Here is a 19510-nt window from a genome sequence, read left to right on the forward strand (position 1 = left end):
TCTTCTTTTCCTCTGCAAGTTCCTGGAAATCTTCCTGTTCCGCTAAATTGTGTAAAGAGTTCATCGTGGTTAGTAAAAAAACGATATATATGGGAGCGATGAATGTCCAGATCTCTACTCGCTATACATATATGAGTCAAGCGAAAATCTTCGGAGATGGATTACGGAAAGGTGATATAATCACAAAGTTGAGACAATAGCTCGAACAGTTCATGCTTCAATTATTGCGAATTTGTACGTTCAATTTGCAGTAGAGCACAGATTTGTGTATTTTTCATTAAATAGCCAACAGTTTCGATTTTAAGAAAAGATGCATATTTGCTCTCGCACTGACGCTTGTTCCTATAGGCAATTCACTCACGAATCGTATTCCAGGACTAGTTAAATAATTCCTTATGGTTCTTTTTCCTAATCTATTTACAATGTAAAGTTTGCAAGTCATACACCTGATCACCGTCGTAAACCACAGCCTCTTTTACGGCACCGTCCAAGAACGTTATTTCGTAGTGTCGCGGAAGAAATAACAGCTCTGGTTTGCGAGAATGGCATCTACTACATGTACATAATACTGTCGTCGAGAGAGCTTCGTCCCCACATGAAATTCGACATTGAATCTTCAAAGCTCGCCTCGTACTTGATACGGAATAGATATACACGGGTAAATGTGTTTGTGGATAAATTTGTTTGTGTAGTAATATACACAGTATGGTACAATATATCCAATCCAATTTATTTCTGGGTCCGCACCCAAATTGCATCGCCCAAATGACTCACACTATCAACTTATTACTATACTATTTATAGCTAAAAGAGACTTCTAATTGACATGTGAATAATACAGTTGGTTGTCTGATTCACAAAATTGATACCTCGGTTATAGCTAGAGCAGGTTACAACTGTGTTAAAAGTTTTCTATGACTGTCAGTAAAAGTTTGGATTTAAACTATCATTTAATTCTCTTCTTCCCAAGATGTATTTAAGACGTTCATATAAGACGTTCAATCAATCAATCAATCAATCAATCAATTCTGTTAGTGGGCTATATAAATATTGAAACTTATACCATACCTTTCCATTGGCTAGTTGATACAGCTTCTCTTGTTCTTGACAGCCGGGCTCTACTTATCATGTAAATCATAGGCTCGTCTACTGATTTCCGGACAAATAGGTGTTCTAATATGTCGTTGATGTCACGTGACGGATAAAGTATCCGGAGTGCCTCATGGAGAGTGTTCGCCTTTGTAATTTTATCCGTTACATCATCTGTCATCTGTAAACGACAAATATTAATTGTTATTATAAATTACAATTTGAAACAGATTCTATGACTGAAAATACCAAAAGTTCAAAACTTAAAAAAGAGGCAGTAGTATTTCACAAAAAGTAGTGCCCATCAAAAATGTATACACCGTAATTACTCGGGTTAGCGCCCTCACACCGGCAAGCGCCCAGTGCTTTTGTTTAGAGAATGTCTATTTTTAGAATATTAAGATCGTAGTTGAAACAAAACTACTAAATACATATAATTTTCACAAGAGTCATAATGTCATATGTATGTTTTATAGAATTTTTTACATCGTAAAATGACGTTGTATCTTTCAACTGGTGAAACTTCCAATCTATTTGCAACATATACTGTAATTTACTAACAGTTCTAGTCAAGGTACATTATGTGTACATTCACTTGTGAGCTTGGGAATGAGATGACCCTGGGAAGAAGCTGAAGACAGATGGCTGTGACAACGGTGGCGAGAAAGTATCGAGTACCGATCATGACGTGATGCAATATCCTGGTATCAATATCCGCATCACCATACATGAATAATTTGAGAATGTTCTTTGAATTAATAACGGTTGGTTGAATAACTAAAATGCGATGCACCTGTATCTGCCTGACTTATTTTTTTCGCACACATATCGCACACACGGTGTTTAAGAACGCCAGAGGCGCTGCCAGAATCGCCTCTTTCTTGGCTATTCTTGAAAAAGAACACTGCTATAATACTATGACGTCATACAAGTATGGTTTAATGTCTCTAAATGTATTTACAGTTTTGTTCTCCGTCTGACGCCAAAGAAAGGACTCAGATCTCACAGTCAAACTTTTATTCCACAGGACCTTTATTTAGCGCCACGCCAAGTCTTTGCTACGAACACTGTGTCTCAAACTCACTAGTCTGGTGCTATTCTCTTTCAGCTAATATCAAAATCTCTCAGATTATGATTCGATACCATTTTAACATCAAGACTACACAATTTGACTGAGAGAGAGGCAGATATGATAGGTTCTATAAGTAGTAACATATCATTCGCAACGATATGATAAAAAAAACCACGGCATTGCCAAGCAATGACCTAAGAATGAGTCCGTCGCATATCAAAAAGAAGGAAAACATACTCACCCGTGCGAGCTGATGTCCTCGGCGTTGTCTACCAAAATGTGACGCAACTGAAGTTGTTGCTGACAGATTCAAGTTTAGTACCACCAGCATGAAAGTGATGAAATGAAATGTATTCTTCGAAGTCAACGCAATCATGATAGCAACCAAGCGAAACTGACTAGATAATAACACGATCTGCACTTATTTACTTGTAAAGGTTCTTGTCGACAATATTAGTTGATTCATTCACAGACCGCGTCAATTTATGGATGGTTCAGTATGTGACCTATTTCATATATACTGGACGGGTCCCCTATAAATAACAAATGTTGTCACCATGTTTTATTAAACTCCCTTCCGTGTTCACTGGAATAATGTCGGAAATGTCACATATCGTGTATCAAAAAGTGTTCTAACTGCATCACGAAAAACACCCGATTAAGCCAAAAAAAGAAGAATTGTTTCTGGTCAGCGCGCGCATCACGCCCTCGCGTCTTTTTTTCCGTGTTTGTCCAGCCCGTGCAGTCTGCAGATCCGGGGGGAAACACAAAAACAACCCTCCCTACCTACTTCAGTGAAGACAACTGCAGGGCCAATCATGAACAAGCAAATGACATCTGCTCCACATACAGACTTGCTCTAAAGTACTAAATAAAAAGAACAGTACGGGACAGGTTTGTTGAGAATAAAAAAAAATCGCGTCGTCGCACCACTTTAGACAAATTGTCCTGACCAGAAACAATTTGTATTATTAATAAATGGCTATAACTTACAATATATTTCTATTCAGTTACTATTTGCATGGAAGTATCATACTTCTATATACTAATAGTAACGTTTAAGTCGTGCTTACTTACTTAATTAGACATGGGTTAGTCGTTTGTGCTGGGTTTTTTTTCAAATTAAAATTATTTAATATACATGGAATTAAAAATATATGTTAATAATTGCAATGCATTAAATACATACATATACACACTCACACACATACACATACATCACGGTATGCATACATACATACATACATACATACATACATACATACATACATACATACATACATACATACATACATACACATATATATACATACATACATGCATGCATATATGCATACATACATACATACATACATACACACAGCACACGTGAGTGACGCCTACACATTAATTGACATAAATATGTAAATCTGATATAACCTAATTTTGTAATAGCTATATAATCGTTGAGATCATTTGGGAAATCCCCTTTGCTGTAGGCCCATAAAATAATGACGTCATCTTGTCTCATTTCAAAATATTACCATTTCATTATTGAAATAGACAACTTAGTAAAACATTACCAAATATAGTATTTGTTTCACACTTTATACTAGAAAATAGCTCAAAGTTAGGGAGCCTTTTCAATCCTACTAGAAAACAGCCCAAAGTTAGCGTGCCTTTTTAATCGTACTAGAAAATAGCTCAAAGTTAGGATACCTTTTTCAATTTATACTAGCTGATAACTCAAAGGCTGCCTTTTTAATTCCAACTAGCTAATAATAACTCCTTTTTCAATTTTAATATAGATAATAACCTCAACAATATTAGGGTGCCCTTTCAATTCTAATACTAAATAGTAACCTAAGGGCCCTGTAACGTTACATGCATAAGATTGCCCTTTTAATTCCTGCTCTATAATAGCTCCAACAAATTTAGGGTGCCATTTCAATTCTTCTCATGTAACAACTCCAACAAAGTTTGGGTGTCTTTTCAATTCTTACTGTAGATAATGACTCACTAAACCCGATAAAGTTAGGGTTTTTTCCGTCATTGGCCCCACAAGGGGGGGGGGGGTTAGGCTTTTAATTTACCGGAGGGGATGTAGATTTTACAGAAATGTGGCATCACATATACACTTGATATCGATAATTTAATTCTGGATATTTCATATACTGTACTGCAGACATCTAGCTGTCCTTCCCACACATGTATTTTCCTTGTATATAGTTTGGAATGTTATAGCAGTGACTCATTGTGCCACATACGTTATCAGCTTACAAACACAAGCCTCAGTGATGGGGCTGAACAACAAGATGTATCTTACTCTAGATACATCTTGTTGAGTCCACAATCGGTAATGTGTGTCCGTACAAGGGCTTTCACTTGGTAGGAACTGTAATCTATACCTGCAACACTGTATTATCACATGTTTTTGTCTAATTACACACCATGCCGAAATAGAATCGGTAAAACCCTGGTAGCTAATACTTCTACATGTATTAACAATCACATAGGGTGTTTATCACAAGTGAGATTGAAACAAGGAAATAGGCTGGATGGCTTCAGGTTACACTCATATCATACAGAAAAGGAGAAAGCTATGAAATAATTCCCATATTTAGGATGATATACTCAGCACTCAGATTAAATATCTCTTTGAAGTTCAAAATAGCATAATATAAACTGTAAAATGATGAAATTTCTCAGTCTTTTTTTTAAAACTGTTTTCATTTTCTTATCTCATTGTTTGTACTTTCTTTTTGTGTGTGGTATGTAATGTTTTTAATGAGTGGTAAAAATCTGGGTTTTTTTGTTTCCTAGCGACCCTGTTTTTAGCACAACTGAACTGATAAGGTTCTGTAGTACTATAAGCATGGTGTAGTGCCTGTATGTCTGTGTGTGTGTGTGTGTATGTGTGTATGTATGTATATATGTATGTGTGTGTGTGTGTGTGTGTGTAAACTCAAAAAGTACCAGACCGATTGCCTTGGTATTTTGTGGGCACATTACTTGTGGTGTCTAGTTTAGGAAATTGTTCAAAGCAAAATGATCACATCAAAAGTGTGTGATTTGGGTAAAATAATGTCATTTTTGGTCAAAAATCGTACTAGCTATCTATGATGACCATTTGATAAAATCATACAAGCTATGACCATAGCAATAAGAAACGCATACACATACATTTCAGCTTTCACACAACATCACTTTTATTGACTGACAACAGTGATTGACCACTTTCCAAATTCTTCAATTTATCTTACAATAGGCATTCTTCTGAAAATACTGACAGCTGAAGGAAGTAAAGTTGCATGTGCATGGTGCTAATTTCTATTAGTGTGCGAGATACGAAAGTCGATCAGTCCACCCTGACAGGTAAATGATTTGCGATACCTGCTAGGGCTGAACAAAAGGACATATCTTACAGGCTATGCTTCCTAAATGAAGCAGTCACTCAATAACTATTAGTTCAAACTTACTAAAATATATGAAGTTTTGATTTAAAATTAACAAAATTGTAAAAAAAAAATTCACTTGGTAGATCACGAGTTGTAAAATTCCTTCAGGCAAGTAATTTTGTGATGTAACACAGATATTGCTTGATTGTTGTTTTGTGTTCTAGGAATGATAACATTGATAGATTATTTCAGTACAGACATTTTTAAAACACGTGATCAACTATTTGTCAATAATCTACTTAAATTAACATCACCGATATTCTGTATACCCAATTGCAGTGTCTATTCATTGATGATAAAAGTGATTAAAAACTTTGATTGATCCTGATTAACATGGCACTTGTAAGTAAGAAAAATTATGTCAATCCATCCATCCATTAACCAGTACGTGGCTTGACAGCAACCACTCCTTCTTCCGTTATAAATATTCTTACTCTCTTCTCATTGAAGTCCATTGTCACCATGGAACCCTCAGGTAAATAATCAACCTGTGAAATGATATACAAGAATAATATAATTGTATACAATTACAAATTCTACATTCAGAAAAAAATGCTGGTCTTATAATTACTGCTGTCTTGTTCAATATAAATTAATGCTGGGGAATAATATTGGAGCTTTTCAGATTTCTGTGGACTGAACTCGTAAGGGTATAATATGTCATATATGTATAATCACTGAAACATTATGCTTTCACCTGAAGCAATGAACTACTTACAATATGAAAATACTGAGAAACAATTTGAAAATGAAGTGAGTAAATGAGTGAGAGTTAAGATTGATATAGGTAAGTTTTACGGGCAGAGTGGGAGGAAGACTAATAGAGTGAGAGTGAAGACGACTGTGGGGAAGACTGTTCCAAAAGTGGAGTAGCAGTGTAAGAAAAGGAACAAATGGTGTCTTTAGGATGCTGGTATCAGAAGATTATTCTGCCCTTATATGTAAATCTTAATAATCTGTAGTATGCATTACTTTGTCTCTACATATTCCATTTCAACATAGTTAGCACTTCTCTATCATCATGCACCTCTGTTTGTTGAAGTGTGTTGCTATAGAACACTTTGTGATAAATGAGTTTATGGGATCAATTTGTCCCATCAGTATCTGCTAATGTGAGGTAACGTTGCCAAGTGAATGAAGTATGGTAAAACGTTCTGTCTGCTGAACGTGGATGAGTCATCCATCGATGACAATGATGAAACCAGTAGTTATACACAATTTTTGCAGATAGAAAATTTCCACTTCTACTATGAATGTTTATTTGTTTATTTCAAGTTTTAGTCAACATGTTCTTTTGTTTAAACACTAAAACTATGTTCTTACACTGTTTATATGTATAAATAAATTTACCCCAGGTCATCCTCACTATAGATATAGGCAATGATGGCATGTTACTGCATGTCTGTCTTGTAACCTTTGACCCCACTATATATGTTACAATGTGGAAAACACCAGCACTTAGTTAGTCAGTCAGTCAGTCAGTCAGTCAGTCAGTCAGTCAGTCAGTCCCCCCCCCCCTCTCTCTCTCTCTCTCTCTCTCTCTCTCTCTCTCTCTCTCTCTCTCTCTCTCTCTCTCTCTCTCTCTCTCTCTCTCTCTCTCTCTCTCTCTCTCTCTCTCTCTCTCTCTCTCTCTCTCTCTCTCTCTCTCTCTCTCTCTCTCTCTCTCTCTCTCTCTCTCTCTCTCTCTCTCTCTCACACATCTAGACAAGAAATTGAAGAATTGAAATCTGACCACATTGGGCTATCTCTAACTGTGGAATGAACAGATGATACACTGCTATGAATTAAACATGATGGAAGTTGTAAATACATATATAGGTACAATGTAATTTGATATTCATGCTCCCATACTGTTGTAATATTGATATATATATATAACATACCTGTACATCAGGGCATTCTTTTAGAATTAATTCTTTAGCTTCTTCCTTTGTCTGTAAGATAAATATACACACATAGAGATTAGTTTGGTATACTTGTAGACTGGCGACAGTTGCTCGCGGCTTTTTTGCTACGTTTTATCTAAAACTAAAGTCATCACCGCGCTCCGATCTGTAGCAATACTACTATAATCGCGTACTGATAGCGAGGGCCGAAGCTGAAAGTATGGCTGAACTGGAGACGCACTCCAATATTTAAAATCAATCACTGTGGCAAAGCCTGAATGGTTGTAAATTTTATCCGTTTTATTATTAATTTTTACTTGTTGAAAAATAAAACCAACCATTTTGTGGAACTGTTCAATCCTTATTAGCTGAATTATCTCTTTGTTAATCATATTGTGTACACTGGCTTGATGTCCATATGTAAACAGTCACAAATTAGACAATCAGACATGTTTACTTGTTTGTCAACAAACAGTAAAATATGAGATGTCGACAGGGATTTTTTTTTTTCAGGAAGTATTTGGTCTAGGAACTACATGTCAATAGAGAACAACAGAAATAATTTTTTTCTCCTTTAAAAAAAATATCATTAACACATCGTTGTAAACCACAGCCTCTTTTAGGCTTTCCAAGACATCATCAAGAATTTTTTGTTTTTTATTTTGAAAGAAAAATAATCTTTGGTTTGGTTTGTGAGAATGCATTAACATTGTAAAAGGTACAGAGGGGTTTTTTTTGTACTAAAACTAAAACTATAAACGTGTGTAAAGTTGACTACAGCATAAACATGTCTGACAAACAGGTATGACCTTTTGAACCTTGACCCACTTCATGGGTGTGGTCAATCTGTCAACAATTTTACTATTCACCAAGCTGCTGGGCCAATAGCCAAAACGAAAGTAAAAATACATGTATCACAATGAAGGAATAGATAAAAAGGACTTCTCCTTTTAAAGGACATTTTGTGGCATTCAATTTATACATGTAATATATATATATACCATGTACAAGCCAGGTTCAACAAAACATATGGAATCTATACTCTGGTTGTTCTATGTCTACGACAACGTGCGTCTATCTCATTGATTCTGCTGTGTTTGAAATATGAGTCAAAACACTCAAAATTGTCCCCAATATTTTTTCATATTACTGGCGATGGTATAATTATGTTATTCCCCAATAATTTTCTTCATTCAGCCAGAAAATACTCGTGACCTATAAGGGTTGTCACTACTCATCTAGCGACTCACAGTGACAAGGCCCCCTTGCTGGTCACTCATAATTTCCATGGCTGAATGATGAAAAATATTGGGGTATAATATCTAAATATTGGGTGTTTTTAGTTGCTAAATTACTGAAATTTACATTTGGTACTGTTTTCATACAAAATAATTTGGAATACATGATTGTTATAAGTGGCACAAGCTGAGTTTATAAGCTAGATTTTATTTAAGTGAAAACATGTAAATAAAACCACATTCCTGTGTATTGTTAATGTCGATGCATTGTCTTCTATAACATTACAATTGTCTTCCGACATTGTTAGAACAGTCAATTGCATGGTAGGAATTTACTCAATATTTTTTTGATATGTATCATATATTACATCTTCGGATCATTTATAACTTATATCTCAATACCAGGTTTGAGTTCACTTAATTACAATTGGTGGCGAAGTGTACATCCCCAGTAGGTGCAATAACGCAGGTATATCATTTAAAATGTACAGTAAAAACTATGCCCAAACACGTACACGTACATGTACAGTTATAAACTCAGCTTGTGCCCCTTTAATGAATTCTAATTTATTTGTACTGTAGTTAATTATATGCATGTTGTGACCTGACTTTGCATAAATAATTAACTATGGCAAGGGTGTAACAGTCACTGCATATATGGATAATAATTACAGACCAAACCCATGCCCTTTTTGTCCCAATCCCAAAACAAACAATTCTAGCTCTTGTTCTGTTAATATTACGCCCATGGAGTTACTGTATATTTCAGCCAAATGACTTAGTACCAAGGATATCAATTTATAATTTTTCGACAGATTAAAACTAAATGTGGACACATGATGTTGTTTCTGGTTTATTACAATATATATTCACTGACGTGGTGTCCTTGCCAAACAAACTGAAATGTCTGGTTAATCTAGCACCTAGCCAAGGACTAATGCTACTAGTAACTACCTTATTTCAGCTGTCCTAACTGCCATTTTGATTTTTGGTAAGGCAGTTAGGATAGCTGAAATAGTGTAGCAGCTGTAGTTCTTCAAGTTCTTCCAGTCTACAGGCAGGCTAGCTACCACCACACTAGTTCTTCTGATTACCAGTAGGCGCAGTGCACATTTTTCGCCAAGCTATTAAATGGCGGTTGTTGGTAAATTGAAGTGAAGTTGAACTAATACATCCAAAGACAAGACAGAGAGTCGTGTCCCATACCCACTTCCATGCCCATACTGTATCGTCTCTAACATGTGTCTAAGGATAACCATATTGAGATCAATAATAGATCCATGGGATAACAAAATAGGCACTATTTGAGCATGATTTCCAGGTTTATAGAATACGTAATTGAGTATTTTGTACTACAAAGTACTGGTTCAGGTTGGGCGGATGAGTAATATACACGGGACAAAAGAACGTCAATACTTCTCGTTACACAAACAAGTTAAAACGTTGCTTGCATACAATGAACAGCACAAAAGTGTACATGTAATATATGTATACACTGTGCACTGTATGTATTTGCAGTCGTATTATCAACTATAACTAACCTTTCCAACGAGTTCAGGCCATTCCTTCATGATTTATCGATGTAGACGTTTGACCAAATTGATTTAGTACTGTTTCTTCTTCCAAACACACGATACGGGTGTTGTTCAATGTATAACTTCAGTCCAACGGTCAACCTTTGGTGAACGACGACGATGACTAAATATAAACCGATGATCAAACAACCTTTGAACGCAAACACGGAAGTGATAAGCAAAAGTTTTGTATGGTTAGTGCGCCCCCATACGACGATAGGACATGAAGTTGGCCAGAGAGGAGTTTACTTGTTCTCCACGTATTTTTCTTCTCAACTTTTTGTTTTCTAAGTCTCATTTTCCACTTTTGTTGACAAATATTTGGTTCACCCCTATGAGGTATGATATTCATTTTTCACCTTTTTTTTCAATTACTGTAAACGAAATAAAACTTCGAAAACATGCTTTATTCAATACACTCATGTAATGCGTTATAATATAAATGTTGATATCAGATGTCCTTGGCGAGGCGACATCTTTCTAATTTCAAGATTTTTACATTTGTAAAAAGTGTCTTCACGGCGTCACATCTCTATGGACGCGGTATTTTAGGGAGCCATGGGGTTATGTTAAACTGACAAGCCAGTTAAAACTATGTTGATTGATAAAATACACTAATATACTAGTATCATACATTTGTATATTTTACCGATTGTTTAATCTTATTACATTATAGACAGTGGAAAAGTTGATAAGTGTGTCATGAAAACAGTGTTTTATACTTCAGAACATAGATGTCCGGGCAAAAAGAAATACAATATAAAAACAAGAGAATAATTTATTCGGCCACTAGTCGTGCACATTTCCTTCACTTGTACTTTGGACAAACCGCGACTCATAATTCATTGATGGAAGTCGACGGTGCTGTGGTATTTTTATGCCGTTGATTCATCACGACCAGGCCCCAGTGTCTTGTATGGGAAATCAAAGAAAACCTGTGGATTGTTTAAAAGCTATACTGACTCAACACTTACAAATGAAGTGATGCCTTGCTGGTGGTGATGACAGTTCATTTATTTCAACTCCAAACGTTAACTGCGCAAGCCAGGGACCAAAGTATGACCATGACGTTTAGTTAACAGCTGCTGTTCAAGAGGAGCAAACGGTAGCCGGATATTTACCATGTCTTACAGTTACGCGATATTGTGCTACTAGATGACGTTTTGGCTTCCTATTTTATATTTTTACCCATCAATAACTTTATTTACAGAAGAAAAACACTTGCTCTTCGTGCGATCCAGTTTTTAGACTGTGAAAGTTACCACAGACATTCGTCAAGAGGAACTGTCAGCGCTACCATAAATAACACGGATCGTAAACTCAAAGGCAGCCATAGGTAGGTTGAATTGAAGATTTAAAATAAAATTCAGCGTGTTTACGTCTTACTTCACAGCCAGCATCCAACACATATTAAATCCTTCTCCACGCATCACGATAATGTAAACATGACATGCACGTCAACCGGGACAGTGTGGTGGAAGGAGAGATATACAAAATTTGACCAACAGTGTATTAAACACAATATTTTTTTTATACTTGTTTTACTGTGTACCTTAGAAACCACAGTACGTATGGGTGTTGTAATCAAATAATGTATTTTCTTGTTCATGTACTTGTACATAACTTAATTATCATTAAGTTAATATATCATTTGATCGAAGTTTGTTTACCCGGGGAAATACATTTACTTGAAACATTAATATTTTTTTTCTTATTCTTATGGTTTGGATCTGATGGCATAGAGTAGGACACTTTAGACCAGGAAGTACATATGTTTGGACAAGGGCCATCACAGCAACTGCAAAGTGGCTATCACCATATGGATGTTTGGCATTGAAATATTCAAATAAGTTTGTTTTAATTAAAAAATATATAAATTTCTCCAGACATTATTCTAGATATTAAGTAACATATAAAATTGAAATATTACAGGTCTAAGCATATTTGCCATGTTTGTTTATATTTTCTGAAATTAATATTAAAAAAATTTTGTAACTTGAAGACATGTTTAAAAGTGTTCCAAATAAGGAACATTTGATTTGCATATCAATGGCCAATCAACAGATATATGCAAATAAGATTATGAAAAGGAGTACACAGCAATCAGCCTATCACAGGAGAGCACACCTTATGCAAACTAGGAAACTATGGTTGTACACCACTTTCCCTAGTCAGTACTTTCTTGAACCAAGTCCTTCAAGTTTTGCAGACACCACATTTTGGTCAAATTAGAGTAAAACTTGTATCTAATTATTAATTTTGGTCAAGATCTTGAGAAAAACACATATTGATTTCAAATATATTTAATACCTCTTTCTTAAACATGAAGACTATCTTGAGGGGATGTTAGGGAAAATTGGGGAGGGGCATGACAGAGTTTACAAAATGCATGTGTATGTATATATCAGTATTTGTGAGTGAACTAATAATCCTAGATAGAGCTGCCTGCCTGTCTGAAATAAAGTATTGAAACTCCCTTCGATGGCGATTCTACACAAAATTGGTTGTGATCTCTTATTTGGGTATCTTCATATTGTCTTAAGATGATGAAATAAGTATTTTGATAAGGCTTCTTTAGGGTGAAATCACCATTGAAACTGAAGTGGAGTAGTTGCAGCAATTTCATAGAGAAAACAGGAGTCTTCCATAATTTTTATAACTGGAGTTACTTATTTATTGACAAAAAGAGTGTGGGTTGAAATTTAAAAGAAAAAAAATGGATGGTTGGGGTATACTCCGTTGTTTTCATAACTGAAGTACTTCATATTTCTTTTCCTTCTGCTCTCAGCAATGGCACCAACAGAACAGACATTTGCAGTGGAAAATACATCAATAGATCCTGGTAAGTGAAATATTGTTTGTACCCTTCAACACACAATATTTACATGAACCCGAAGAGTCTTATTATTGCAATTCCAACTGAGTGTGTGTGTGTGTGTGTGTGTGTGTGTGTGTGTGTGTGTAGGGGTATTTAGAAACTCATGGGATTATTTTCAATGGGGTACTTAAATATTTACAATACTGGTAATGGAATGGGGTGGGGTGGGGATGGGGGTGGGGTGGCATGATTAACACTTTTGCAAGGGTCAGGTAACACAGACTATTTATTGTATAACATAAGGAAACTTTGACATAGTCTACCAAACTTTTTACAAATACAGACAAATTTCTCTCCAAAACTATGCATACAATATGTATTTTACCACATTTCCCTCTCTTTCTCAACTAGAATTACAGCAAAACCTAGGGCATGCTTTATTTTTTCATTCAATGAAAAGAAAGAAAAAGAATAAGCCAGTCTGACCCTAGCTAGATCATCACTTCGACAAAACTTATAACATTTTGAGTCAAGTTTTGTTTAGGGCATCCAGCTGTCATTTTTGTTATCTCTTTATAACATTCTACTAAAACTTTTTCTGTCACCATGCAGCTACAAATGACGATGATGTTGATTTAGTTGTCATCATTATCATTGCTGGAGTTGTCTTTGTTGCTGTCCTTGTTCTTGCATTTTTACTGGTAAAGTGTTACAGAAAGGTAAGACATAATCTAGTCTATTTTGGACATGTCAGAGACTTCCGGCTAGCTGACTCAAGATACTGGCTTGACAGTATAGCCCAGAGACTTGGCTATCTGACTTGACATACTGACTTGACAGTATAGCCCACAGACTTGGCTATCTGACTTGACATACTGGCTTGACAGTATAGCCCACAGACTTGGCTATCTGACTTGACATACTGGCTTGACAGTATAGCCCACAGACTTGGCTATCTGACTTGACATACTGGCTTGACAGTATAGCCCACAGACTTGGCTATCTGACTCAACATACTGGCTTGACAGTATAGCCCACAGACTTGGCTATCTGACTTGACATACTGGCTTGACAGTATAGCCCAGAGACTTGGCTATCTGACTTGACATACTGGCTTGACAGTATAGCCCAGAGACTTGGCTATCTGACTTGACATACTGGCTTGACAGTGTAGCCCACAGACTTGGCTATCTGATTTGACATACTGGCTTGACAGTATAGCCCACAGACTTGGCTATCTGACTTGACATACTGGCTTGACAGTATAGCCCACAGACTTAGGTATCTGACTTGACATACTGGCTTGACAATATAGCCCACAGACTTGGTTATCTGACTTGACATACTGGCTTGACAGTATAGCCCAGAGACTTGGTTATCTGACTTGACATACTGGCTTGACAGTATAGCCCACAGACTTGGTTATCTGACTTGACATACTGGCTTGACAGTATAGCTCAGAAACTTGGTTATCTGACTTGACATACTGGCTTGACAGTATAGCTCAGAGACTTGGCTATCTGACTTGACATACTGGCTTGACAGTATAGCCCAGAGACTTGGCTCTCTGACTTGACATACTGGCTTGACAGTATAGCCCAGAGACTTGGCTATCTGACTTGACATACTGGCTTGACAGTATAGCCCAGAGACTTGGCTATCTGACTTGACATACTGGCTTGACAGTATAGCCCACAGACTTGGCTATCTGACTTGACATACTGGCTTGACAGTATAGCCCACAGACTTGGCTATCTGACTTGACATACTGGCTTGACAGTATAGCCCACAGACTTGGCTATCTGACTTGACATACTGGCTTGACAGTATAGCCCACAGACTTGGCTATCTGACTTGACATACTGGCTTGACAGTATAGCCCACAGACTTGGCTATCTGACTTGACATACTGGCTTGACAGTATAGCCCAGAGACTTGGCTATCTGACTTGAAATACTGGCTTGACAGTATAGCCTAGAAACTTGGCTATCTGACTTGACATACTGGCTTGACAGTATAGCCCAGAGACTTGGCTATCTGACTTGACACATACTGGCTTGACAGTATAGCCCAGAGACTTGGCTATCTGACTCACCATACTGGCTTGACAGTATAGCCCAGAGACTTGGCTATCTGACTTGACATACTGGTTTGACAGTATAGCACAGAGACTTGGCTATCTGACTTGACATACTGACATGACAGTATAGCCCAGAGACTTGGCTATCTGACTTGATATACTGGCTTGACAGTATAGCCCAGAGACTTGGCTATCTGACTTGACATACTGACTTGACAATATAGCCCACAGACTTGGTTATCTGACTTGACATACTGACTTGACAGTACAGCCCACAGACTTGGTTATCTGACTTGACATACTGACTTGACAGTACAGCCCACAGACTTGGCTATCTGACTTGACATACTGGCTTGACAGTATAACCCAGAGACTTGGCTATCTGACTTGACATACTGACTTGACAGTATAGCCCAGAGACTTGGCTATCTGACTTGACAAAATGACAATACTGGCTTGACAGTATAGCCCAGAGACTTGGCCAGAGACTTGGCTATCTGACTTGACATACTGGCTTGACAGGATAGCCCAGAGACTTGGCTATCTGACTTGACAAAATGACAATACTGGCTTGACAGTATAGCCCAGAGACTTGGCTATCTGACTTGACATACTGGCTTGACAGTATAGCCCAGAGACTTGGCTATCTGACTTGACATACTGGCTTGACAGTATAGCCCAGAGACTTGGCTATCTGACTTGACATACTGGCTTGACAGTATAGCCCAGAGACTTAGGGCTTGGGCATCATTTCAGCCCATTGAAAGCTAGTGTCTGTAATATTAATGATTATTATGTAAATGAGAAAGCATAGGTAAGTATGATTGCCAATCAGTGGAACTTTTCCAAATGGGCTGCTTCACATTGGCCAATCAGTGGGGATCTTGTGAAGGTTTCACCTACTGCTTGTCAATCAATGGGAACCTTCCAAATTTACCAATCAATGGGGATCTTCTGAAGGCTTCATCGTCTCCTTCCCAATCAATGAGACCCTTCAAAATAATTGCTTCAAATTGGGTCATCAGAGACAAGTGTTTGGACCCTATTCTAGACTGTATATATGCGTTATAATGCACTCGTGTGTGAACAGACTGTGTAAGTGTACCTCTTATCATAGGCAATACTGTGATGGGTCTCTAGTTGTATGTGGGTTTATGTATGCTTTACACAACAAATCCCAAACATTAAATGCCTGGAGCTTTAACAGCCTCAAACCAGACACAATGTGAGATGAAGTATGATCATGTTGTAATCTATAGGTGTGTAAGTAACAGCTCATGAGGATGACACTCTGTAAATAATCTGTACAGTAGCAAATTAGTCACCACTATAGTTCTAACGTCTCTTGTTACTATGGTTACATCTTTGCCTTAATAGTTTACCTTTTATGATTAAAGAAAGGAAAAGAAGATAAAAATGTGAGAAAAGAAAATTAAATATGATAATGCACCAAGTAAGTTATTCTTGTCTTCAAAATATAATGAATTCATCGAATATTGTTTTCAGAGGCACTCCAAGAATAGATGTATATTCCATAATTCAAATCAAAGTCAGCATTCATTTTCAAGTGTTAAAGTATTCAGACGTAGAAAACCACAACTTCAAATACGAAGTCAACATAAAACATGTAACATAGAGTGTATTTACATTGTCTTTACTGTGAAAAATTGTATAGAAAGTAAGCCAATGAACATGCATCTCAACATGCAGATGGCAACTTTTAATAACTGCTGCCTACTGCTAAAGTACAAACTTTTGACAATGTGTTTTGTTTCGATGGCAGCATTACATCAGTAACATAGTAACTGAATAATTATCAAAAAAATACTTAAAATAATTTATATTATAAATACAAAAACTATAATATCACAAAATAGCATACTATTCAAAAAATTCCAAGATACAATTTTGATTCTGTATGTATAAATACTTACAAAAATAAAACATAAGTTATGGTGTTAACACGAAAATAATGACAAAGGGAAAATTACAAAAGGTATGGGTAGGTCACAGTGATGAATCTTAAAGTTCTTACAGTGTAACTAGTATTGTAGATAATGAAAAACTAAAAAAAAATGATACATACTTGCAAACTCTAATCGTTAATTTGATTTAAGTTGTGCTAGTTGCAACTTAAACGTTGTTTTTGAGAAAAAACTGTTCAGTTAGATATGATTGACTTTACTTGTAATAACCTGAACTGTATTGAGTCACCTGTGTGTGTAAATAATTGTGTTGTTGTTGTACACATGATATGGTACCGTGGCATAATCCAATCAAATTGATATTTGGATCTGCACCCAAAACTCAGTACCCAAATACAATCACATGAATTCCATCTATTTCTTTACTAATACTGGATAGGGTTATCCCATATTTTAAAATCAACATAATCAACATATATTTTTTTTACTTATATACTTATAACATTAGCCTATTTCATTAGAATTCTTTTAATATTTTTATTACACTTATGTACCCGAATAGAATTGTCAATTTTCTATACCTATAAGGTTATATCTAATCTAATCTACTCTAATATAATATAATCTATATACCATCTAATTATGGGTATTATGTCAATTTTCAATGAATGTATTGTTGGTTGTCTGATTGATAAAAATAATACTCCAGTTTGGACTAGAGCAGTTTTAAATTTGATACAACAGGATATAGCTGTCATCTATTTCCTTCTATATGTTGATACCATATCTGTGTAACATATCAGCTGTCCTAACATCGTGAAATAACAAAGTTCAACAACATTCAGACAACAGTACCCATAGGCAAGTAATGTCAGTTAGATCACTGCAACACTTAGTGTAATAATTGCTAGCGATACATGAGAGTTCTACCTTTATCCAGAGTTCTATATAATTATTAGGTAAAAAGCTAAGAAGAAATATTCTTTCATATCTGATATTAAATGATATTTTCTGTGCCAATTGAAAGTTTTATAATGAAATTAAGGCAAGTTTATCAAGTAGATGAATTTGTTGACTTACACTGAGTTATCTGTGCTAAAGAAGATTTTTTCCTGGGTGATCATAACGTTCAATTTACAGTAAGACTGAAAAGTTTGACAGAAGTCGTCATCATTTTCTGTGTTCGACATAAAATGTGTTAAAAATATTATTTTGAAAATTAAAAAAAAAAATACCACAAATAAAAACACTTCAATGATAAAAAACTTGTATGGTTGGTTGTAAATTTGTAACAGTTCTAAAGTTGTTTTTACCCTATATTATGGCGAAGCAAATATTTTTTTTTGTCATTCACAAAGACAATCATTTGGAACTTTATAATCACAAATAGACTCCAAAATGTAGCCAGTATCAAAGGGCAAAGGTGTTTTATTACTTTAAGGTCAGAATTCCTGTGTATCTAGTGTGCCAATTATTGGCTATACACTTCAAAACAATGGTATGACCCACATGACTCAAATGGAGTCGTGACCTAGCGGTTCTGACGGAAATAAATAAATGTGAAACCAAGTATGTTTGTTGACAGAATATCAACCGTTACAAAGTACAGGTGTTTTGTTAACAAAATAGTTCACCAAAAAATATCACATATGTGTTACTCAGTTTGTACATAAAAATGAATTGAAATTATGGCTTACTTCACAAGAAATCAGTCTTCCAAATTATCAAGAGATTATACCGGTACTCCATTTTTAGACATTTTTGATTTGATATAACTTTCTCATGTACAGGAGTTTGGCCATCAATTTAGTTATTGAGCAACAGAGTAGATATTTATTTATTAGATTTACTGATAGCTAAATTTGAAATTTCATAGTCAGATAGTGTAGAGAGTTGTGAAGATTTTGACTATCCCCACCCACTTTCCCCACAACTTGACAATTTAGGAGAGAAGGGGTAGTCAAAATCCTAATGCAACTCAAACTCACGTAAAAGATGCAATAACGATGGAATAAAGGTAAATACAGGAAAACCAGCCTATCTAACATCAGATTTTAATCAGATTGAATACAACTTTACTCTAGATTAGTTGTAGTTTGAGATTACTGATAAGTGATTTGAATCCAAAGCTTTAAAAGTGATCTAAAGAATTTAAGATTATCACCTGAGTATTTCTGAATAGATGTAAAATAGACAAACCAAACACTTCTACCCATCATTTCATCCCCTACACCATCACAAGATGCCATCAATATAAGACCCTCATACCTATCACACCTCAGCTCAAAAAGTATGCCAACAAATCCATCAATTTTCCTCTGTATGGCCTCCAACATGATTCATAGACCGATAGTACTAGGTTTAACCGGCAGATAATTGTTATTCAACCAA

The 19510-nt window shown here is 35.9% G+C and overlaps 2 protein-coding genes across 2 annotated transcripts in view; both read right to left on the reverse strand.

Annotated features, from left to right (window-relative positions):
* Positions 1-2666, reverse strand: part of LOC144439076 (uncharacterized) — a 5010-nt gene extending 2344 nt beyond the window's left edge. Inside the window, exons 1-3 of the mRNA XM_078128328.1 lie at positions 2403-2666; positions 1069-1270; positions 1-42 (exon numbers count right to left, since the gene is read on the reverse strand). The exon at positions 1-42 is cut by the window's left edge and continues 188 nt beyond it. Of these exons, the coding sequence (XP_077984454.1) occupies positions 1-42; positions 1069-1270; positions 2403-2537 (379 nt within the window). The 5' untranslated portion in view covers positions 2538-2666. The remainder of the gene's footprint in view (positions 43-1068; positions 1271-2402) is intronic.
* A 2668-nt stretch (positions 2667-5334) lies between these two features.
* LOC144438962 (uncharacterized) lies at positions 5335-10449 on the reverse strand. The gene is made up of 3 exons (XM_078128192.1): positions 10264-10449; positions 7482-7532; positions 5335-6086 (listed from the first exon to the last, which is right to left on the reverse strand). Exons 1-3 carry the CDS (start codon positions 10291-10293, stop codon positions 5976-5978), a joined length of 192 nt encoding a protein of 63 aa, XP_077984318.1. The 5' UTR covers positions 10294-10449; the 3' UTR covers positions 5335-5975.
* Between the last annotated feature and the right edge of the window lie 9061 nt (positions 10450-19510).

Source organism: Glandiceps talaboti, chromosome 8 (genome assembly GCF_964340395.1).
Source record: "Glandiceps talaboti chromosome 8, keGlaTala1.1, whole genome shotgun sequence".
In the NCBI taxonomy this organism is placed as follows: Eukaryota; Metazoa; Hemichordata; class Enteropneusta; family Spengelidae; genus Glandiceps; species Glandiceps talaboti.